The 8,783-nt window shown below is 43.6% G+C and overlaps 1 protein-coding gene across 2 annotated transcripts in view; it reads left to right on the top strand.

Annotated features, from left to right (window-relative positions):
* The first annotated feature begins 692 nt into the window (after positions 1-692).
* LOC117517205 (protein unc-119 homolog A-like) overlaps positions 693-8,783 on the top strand; it is a 71,534-nt gene continuing 63,443 nt past the window's right edge. The window contains exons 1-2 of one of the 2 annotated variants that reach the window (XM_034178145.1): positions 693-792; positions 886-1,124. In XM_034178145.1, coding sequence (XP_034034036.1) covers positions 1,001-1,124 — 124 coding nt within the window. In that variant the 5' untranslated portion in view covers positions 693-792; positions 886-1,000. Of the gene's footprint in view, positions 793-817; positions 1,125-8,783 lie in introns of those variants that run through there. The other variant, XM_034178144.1, reaches the window with a different exon arrangement.

Genomic DNA, 8,783 nt, shown 5'->3' with positions numbered 1-8,783 from the left:
TGCACCCTTGTGGTTTGTCAGCCCTCTACCTCAGGAGATTTTGTTTTAAGTTGTGTTGAGTGATGTTTTTTTCAACAAAAATGTTAATTGTGATAATAAAGTATTTTGTTGTCACGTACACTGTTTGGCAAAATTCTATCCTTGGTCTTTTGGATCCTTTGGATCTATGAAGCTTAAGTATAAAAAAGTATCGTATCGATTTTGATATCGGCGATACTGGGCCTGTATTTACTTGGTATCGGATCAATAGCAAAATTCCCGGTATCACCCACTTCTAGTTGTATGGGCTATTGTATCAATTGCATTTTATTTTTTAAGTATTATTTTAACTTTGGATGGATGTTTTATTGTTTTAATAAAATGTTATGTTTGGAATATAATTGGTGTGCGTAAAAACGCATTTAGCGGTTGTGGCGCAGAGTTTGCGCAGAGCCGCTGTGTGTCAGCCGCACAAGGCGCTGCTTGGGGAAGCCGCTGAGACAACTGCTAATCCCCCCCCCCCCCCCCCCCCCCCCCCCCCGACGTTTGTCAACGAACCATCTGCTGCCTCTTTTCAATTTCAGCCCCTCGTACATTATTCCGACACGTCTTCTCTTGGCACTGGTGAATAGCGCCAAAGAGGCGCAGCTGCGCAGAAAAGAGCCCGCTGTCCGCGCACAGCGCCGTCAGTCGATCGGAGCCGCGGAGACAGACTGAGACTGCAGGCTGAAAGAAGAAGAAGAAGGAGCAGCAGCGGATTTAAATTAACAGACAGCGTGCATCCTTCAGCGAGGGAGGGAGGGAAGGAGGAAGGTAACTGTTTTGTATCTTGGAAGCCCTGCTTTGGAGCGGAGGGAGGAGGAGGAGCGGGAGCAGGAAGAGGAGAATGAGCTATTCTTGTACCAGCAGAGGCAACAGCCAAGACCCATCAAGCGCTAAGAAGGCTGTCGGTAATAATCCAAGCGGAAACACCGGAGGCACCGACAGCAGCGACCGAACCGGAGGAGACCAAACCGCCAGGATGAAAGTGAAGAAAGGCTGCAACGCGACCGACGTGGGAGTCCCGGTGACCACAGAGGAGGAACTGCTCGCCAGCGAGGTGATCTCACCGGAGGATGTTCTGGGTTTGCAGAAGATCACGGAGAGTAAGTTCGCAGGGGACAAAAAGACTAATGTGCTGAAATGTTGGAGCTGCTGTGGATGAGTCATCCATCACGTCATTACCGTGTCCCATAAGTCATGTATGGAGGCCCTGTCCAAACACACAGTAACATGACATCATCAGCTGTGCTTTGATGAGGTTGACATCTTAATGACGTCTTATTGGCTCTGTGACCTGTGCAGGTGAGCCTCAGCCTTTGTGTTGATCCTTCTTTATCACTTTGATGTTGTGGATTCAGACTCTTTGACCAGCACAAAATCCCAGATTTTTCTCACAGTTTAATTCATTAATGCTAAAATCTTTTATTGTTACTGTTATTATTATTAAAACATTAATAAAATATTCAGTCACCAGCAATGGTAAGGGCCCCTTCACACATAATGCAAAGTTTGGCTGAACATGGCGAAAGAGTGTGAAATAGTTTGAATTAGCGCATCATGAAACGTCGTGCTGACAGGCAGGCGTGCATGATCCCGGTGCAAGAGTTCATGCACACGATGGTGTCTTTTGTGCAGGAACACAGTGTGAGGTGCACCACATTGCGCCGATTATGTGGAATAAATAAAAAATAAAAACCAGCTGGTACCTGTGGAACCGCATCGCATGCTTATGTGGAAAAAAAACAAAAAACATCCCACCACAGGACTTGAACCCGCACCTTCCAAAAGCTCTGATTGCCAGTCAGAAACTTTACCACTGAGCTGTCCTTTAAAGCTCAGAAAATCTGCCTCATATCAGGAAAGACATAGAAGTATTACAAAAAAAAATTAAAATCACACACCATATAAAAACACCACATTTATCAAGCGAGCAATACAAATATGAGCCGTCTGTTCCTCTGATGATGACCCATGGTCACAGACACACAGTCATGAAATTATCTGAATGATAAGCAGTGTGCTCTGATCATGTCCACATCTGGTCTGGTGCATCCAGTCATCCCACGCACATGTTCTGCCCAACGCATGTCTTTTGGATGGCGCACCGCAGAGCATGCGGAACAGAGCTCACATGGGTGACGAGATGGTCGAATCGGCCGCTGCATGTTCTGATCTGACGGTCTGTTTCAACCTCGCAGGCTGTCAATGTCCGCTCCGTGCATGCGCTCGCTTGCTTTCTGCAGCTTGTTACCACAGCGATATATGTTTTTATTTATGTCCACATAAGTACAGCAATCAGACACACGCATGTCACAGTGGACAGTTGTTAGTCCATGTCTGTCCAAACACAGTAGGTGTTGTCCAGCTGGGATGTCCAAATCCACAGATCCCCACAGCTGCTTCTGTGGGAAGCCACGCCTCCTGTCAGTGGAGCGCACATACCCACATGTCAGTGTGTGTGTTTGCAAAGTCACACTCGTGGGGAACTTAGACAAATTTCACTGAGAGTACGACAGTGATTGTCTGCTGTCTGTTGTCGTGCCAAGAGTGCGAACAGCCACACATTTTCTAAGTGCCAAATGAGAGGTCTGGAATTTGGCCGACACCTGCCACGAGAGGGTTCGATGGGCTCACACAGCACACACTCTGTCTTTCAGCCGCTGGTGTGCGCAGATAGTTGTAGCAACAGGTGTACGAGGTGTTGGAAGCAGCTACGAAATTACACGGTTTGCGTACAATTCCTGCTTCATGCGTACTTAATGTGCTGTTTGACCAAATTTGCACTATGTGTGAAGGGGCCCTTAGAAAGGTTAGCAGCTGAAAAGGGAGACCATAAATTACACCAAATATTTTTAATTCTCACACTCACTCCTTTTCAACCAATTACTCCAATTAAGGGTCGCGGGGGGAGCTGGAGCCTACCCCAGCAGTAATAGGGCGTGAGGTGGTGTGTTCACCCTGGACAGGACGCCAGTCTGTCACAGGGCCACATATAGACAAACAAACACATTCACACCCACACACACACCTACAGACAAGTTAAAGTATCCAATCCACCTAACATGCATGTCTTTGGATGTGGGAGGAAGCCAAAGCACCTGGAGAGAACGGGTGAGTCCACAATGCTTTTAGCACCTTAGACCTTTGACCTCAACAGTTTTTTTAAGAACTCAGCCATTTTATTTCCTGTTAATTACATAATATTTTAATGTTAATTTCCTGTCTTAATGTATTTATAAATTGTTCATGTTCTTATCATATACATACTATTATTGTTATTATTATTATTACTTCTATTTTGTCATTTGATTTTTAAATGGACCACAGTAGAAATATGTTTTTACTTTCTTGTGTCATCCATGTATTTTTATTAATGTAATTACAATTACATTATGCACTTACGTTAAACTTACTAAATAAAATCACACACACACTCAAGCTTTTAATATACGAGGTCTGTTAGAAAAGTATTGTACCTTATTATTTTTTCAAAAACTATATGGATTTGATTCATATGTTTTTACGTCAGCCAAGCTTGAACCTTCGTGTGCATGCGTGAGTTTTTCCACGCCTGTCGGTTGCATCATTCGCCTGTGGGCAGGCTTTGAGTGAGCACTGGTCCACCCCTCTTGTCGTTGTTTCATTGCGAGGAAATGTCGGAATGATTTGGGCTTTTTTTCCATCAGAATGTTTTCAGAAACTGTTAGAGACAGGCAGCTGGAAACCATTCGAAAAATGTATCTGGCTTTCGGTGAAAATTTTATGGGCTTCACAGAGAATAAGGAGTGTTACTACAGCTTTAAGGACAGCCCACAATGGCGCACGGCGCGCCGCGCTCCGAGCCGCCATTGAGAGGCAGAAACCACCACATCATTTCTAAAGGGATGGCTGTGTGGAGCCGGGACTATCATGTGCAATTTCTCTGGTTATCACAAGAGCTGGACATCAGCCATTTTCCGGCAGATTTCACTTTTAACAAGAGATTTTGTCATGGAAAGCCGTGCGGAGGCTTCGCGCATCACGACCGATTTGCTGATGAAGCGAGACAAAGGAACACCTCCGTTTCTGAGTGCCAGAGGACAAGCCCAGCTCTCCACAATTTCTCTTATACTCACTCGACTGGTAAGCACTGAAAGCCGAGATAGGCATGTCCCAACTTGTCCTATCAACGTTCAGTTTTGGCGCCATTCATCCTTGACCCAAAATACATAAGCATATCAAACGGCAAATGTCAGCTCTCCGCAGTTTGTGTGTGATCAAAATTGCACGTATGCACGCACGCACAGCTTTTTGTCTTTTGTGCAATCTGCTGTAAGCAGGTGCTTTTAATTTGACAAATAGAGACGGTGGTGGAAGACATTAAAAGCACTACACATTTCAGTCATGGTACCAACATGACACTTAAGTCACTCATGGTAACAGCAACATAGCACTTAACTAAACTGACCAATTGAACTTCAAACACAATAAATCAATCACACTAACAACACTATTTAACACGAGCCACAATAACAACATTTAAAACCTTAAAACTCTGAACTCCCATGTTGTACTGGAGCACAATGTCCATTGTTTACTGGTTAACTAAAATTGCTTATTCCTCAAAAAATATTTGTCCTATCAGCTTTCCATTTTAGCAGTGTTCATCCTTGACCCAAAATACATAAGCATACCAAACTGCAAATGTCAGGTCTCCCTGGTTTCGCCGTGATCGAAGCCATACCCTCGCATGCACACAGAGGCCATTTGGCTTTTATAATATCCGTAGATGCAAATCATAGTGCTTCAAAATGATGTCTCATGTAGTGCTGTAAGTCTGCCCTAAAATCAGCATATAACCCTTTGAGCAGTTGAAATTCTCTTACCAAATTGATGGTTAACAGAGGGGCATATGGATAACTCACCTTATTTGTGTAATCAATCACAGCTGTACACAGGTATTAAAAAGTCCATATATTGCACAGTGTAGCAGCACAAATGGCGTACCTTTGCTGTGAACCAGCATAAACCTCTTTGTGCATAGCAAGAAGTTTACAACCACTTTGTAAATTTTGTACAAATTCTATTGGAAAACTGATAGAGTAATGGAATGGCTGCGTGGACATTTTCTAATTTATAGTCAAGGAGCTGTGCTAAGGTGGTGTAACTTTGTTGGAAAACACAACGTAAACCCATATCAGTGGCATATCAGTTATCTAAATTGGTGTTCAACATGTTTTTAGATGATGGGGTTGATATGAACGTGCACTGGCACGACCTCTGATCAAATCCAACCTCCAGCTCTTTGGTGCAGTTTGTGTTTTTCTCCTTATTTGTGTGGATATTTTGAGTGTTCCAGCTTCCTCCCACTACTGAAAAAGACACAGAGGGATTTATGGAAAGGTGTGAGAGATTCAGAGTGGCAGTGTGCTGTTAGAGGAAAGATCTACATATTACAGAACTCCTGCCTTATTGGAATTTGAAAATACTCTTGTTTACTGGCTCATCCGGTTAAAGTTTGTAGCCGTCCCCATTTTACCTTTGCTTCATCGCTTCACTGAGGAAAATAACACTGATAACATTCTGTAGCATTCAGTAGAGATGCTTTTTAATTATGGCACACCTTTAAGTCTAATTAAGCCTCTTAGAGAGAACAAGTGTGAAAGAGAACAGCCAGAGAGCTCTTACGTGCACCGGAACATCTCCAGGTATCACCAGCTCTGGTCTTAACGGACTCGTTAGCTAACAGGTGGCCAGCAGGGCATTTGACTATTTAAAGGTCACTTTAATAACTTACTGAAATGCTGTTGTTGTTGTGTTTAACTGATGTGTTTGCTACACATAATTCTAAATGTAAGACGCCACAGACAATGTAACCACTGTTTCATTTTGTTTCTTGCTTTACCCAAATGAAATTTTAACATCCACAGTTCTAAATTTAGAATTATAAATTCAAGACTTTATGAAGAATACTGGGATGTTAGATTAAGAGTGATGGACTGTTCAGCCGAGATAATGATGCTTCTGTGTCTCTGATCTTTAGTAAACCTGTCAGTCTTACACAATAAACAAGTGAAGTATGGTTGAGGTGTGACACAAGTTACAATGTGATTATGACAGCACTGTTTTGTCTTTAACAGAAGGTTGATGGTTCAAACCCAGCTTGTGGCCTTTGTATATGTTTTCATGGTAACAATGCACACTCACACTACTAAATCTAAACAGGGTTCTAAGGCTGCAAAATGTTTCCAAAATTATTTTGTAAATTACACTCAATGTGTTTGAAATCACTAATGGTGTTCCCCAGGGTTCCATTTTTGGACCTATTTTGCTTTCAGTTTTCTTAAATAATTTTAAAACATTAAAGCAAAGGTAAATTTATATGCTGATGACTCAGTGATTTCCAAACATGCTCCCTTCATAGTACAAGCTACACAAGAACATCAGACGGCATTCCAGATTTTAAAAACGGTATTAATAAATTATTATTATTATTATTATTATTATTATTATTATTATTATTATTATTATTATTATTACAGCAATTAATAATACGTTTATAATCTTCTCAAAAACTTTCCTACACTTGCTGGATAATTTTCATATTTTCATGCCCAACATTAAAACTATTTAAAGGGTGCCCTCATATAATTACTTTGGTATTTGGATAGATATCAAGCTAACATTTAATGTGACATGACTGAGTTTTTGACACCATGCAATCATAAGATTTGAGACTACAAGCCATCCAATACCCCGTAACAGTGTTCTCAAAAATAATTTTGATCAGATCATGTGGAAAACCCAAATATCTAACTAAGCTGCATGTTCATGCATGCTTCTGAGTGCCTTTCTCCGTACAGTGGAGCCATGTACCTTTGTGCAGCTAAACATATGGACTCAGATGTGACACATTCAATATCTTTGTATATGCAGACATCACTGAAGCTCTGCGAAAGTTAGACAGTGATATCAACATGGGCTAGCTTGTTAACCCTGATGTGACACGGTCAGAAAAAGTTTATAATCAGCATAACAGTGTAACTTCATCTATATTCATGATGCCAGTCTTCATTTCTTCCACCCATAAGCACACATGGACACTCTTGGTAACAAGTTAGAAAAGGTGTTATTCTGTTTTTGGTTTGGTTAAGGGTGTTATGGATAAGACGCGGATTGAGGAGCGGTCCAGTATCTGACTGAACCCAGCATGAAATAATCAGAAGCAGTTCCAAAAAGAAAACACATTTATTTTCTCCCTTTGTGCTATACATGAAATACTAAATAATTAGAGTTCTGGTGAGGTGAAAAGGCGGCGCGCTCTCTCAGCGTCTCAACAGTCGGAGTCCGAACGTTCAGGATTCAGGAGTTCTGCCAACCCCCCCCCCAGGTGACTTTCCCAGAATGTACTCTGCGAAGGAGGAACAGAGATGAGATTATTCAACACTTATTACTACGAAATATTGTTTAGAGGCAAACTTATCAGCTACACGTTTAGGTCTGGTTTCAAAACTTAGTTCAAAGAGGCTGCTGCTCACAGCTAGTGGAGGATCATTAATCCGCACGCCACTGCCGTGAGGAGCACGCCAAACAATTTCCACCAATAATTACTTATAGCTGCGTATAAACGCCAATTTACATTCACGGATAAACTTTTCAGAATATTCACCTCTGTCGTGTGCTGACAACGTTTGCCTCTCACCCTCGTCCTCCTTCACAGGCGCGATGTCAGACTCTGAAACGGCCCTCAGCGTCCCCACACAGTCGTCACAAGGTCGTATTCTCCGCAATCTTATCCAACTCACTGCTGGTTTAAATGTAGTTCTTCATCACTACATTGGTACCAGCTGGAAGTCCTCAGATCTGCATGTGAACATCACAGGTGTCGTGGATTGTCCTGATAGAGAGCCGTACGAGAATGCAACAGGTGCAGCCAATCATCGTAACAGAGGAGAGAGACTCTTCTGCAGCACATTTTCCTCAGAGAACAGCCCCAAATCACCTGGGAAGGAAAATAAACACAAAACAACCCAACCTTGTCCAGCCAAACCCCCCCAACACACAACAGTACCCCCCCCGTCAACGGGAAGCCTCCCGGCGACCGCACAAACCAGACCCAAAAACAACCCCACACCTCAAAGGCCAAAGCAGGAGGCGGACAGAGATCACAGCAGGCAGCAGAGCCGGGAAATGCAGTAGAAAGGCTGGCCGGCATCAAAACAAAAAAAACATCCCGAAACAAACCCAACACACAAAACACACAAAAAAAGGCCCCCAGCATCCCCCCCAGAGAGTACCACAAACATACCCCAGGGAAGCACACCGGGGTAAACACAAAAGAAAAACACAATACCCAACCCAACACCCCCCCCAGAGGACCGTACCATCAAACCCTGGGGAGGAACAAAAAACACACAAACCCAAAAACCCCAACAAAAACCCCCCAACACACTAGAACACAGGTCAAAGGAAAAAACAAACAACGCCCTCCCCTAACATGTGGAGCCCGACTTCCCCCAGGGGACCTCATCGTCAACCCCAGGAGCAACGACCACAGCAGGAGCCATCCAGGAATCCCCAGGCGTACACGGGAGCCTTAACGTCCTCCAGAGGACCGTCCCATCAAACCCCAGGAGACACCCCCACAACCCAGGAACCCCACCCCAGCCCACCACGGCCGGTCGGCCCCACAGTCAACCTCCCCCCCAGAGGACCGTCCCATCAAACCCCGGGGGGGAAACAGGAGGAAACAAAAACCCCAAACCCCCAGGGATTTCCAAAAA

The sequence above is a fragment of the Thalassophryne amazonica genome, chromosome 9 (genome assembly GCF_902500255.1).
Source record: "Thalassophryne amazonica chromosome 9, fThaAma1.1, whole genome shotgun sequence".
Lineage (NCBI taxonomy): Eukaryota > Metazoa > Chordata > Actinopteri > Batrachoidiformes > Batrachoididae > Thalassophryne > Thalassophryne amazonica.
The sequence above is the reverse complement of the archived record's forward strand: the minus strand, read 5'-3'. Positions and strand labels throughout refer to the sequence as shown.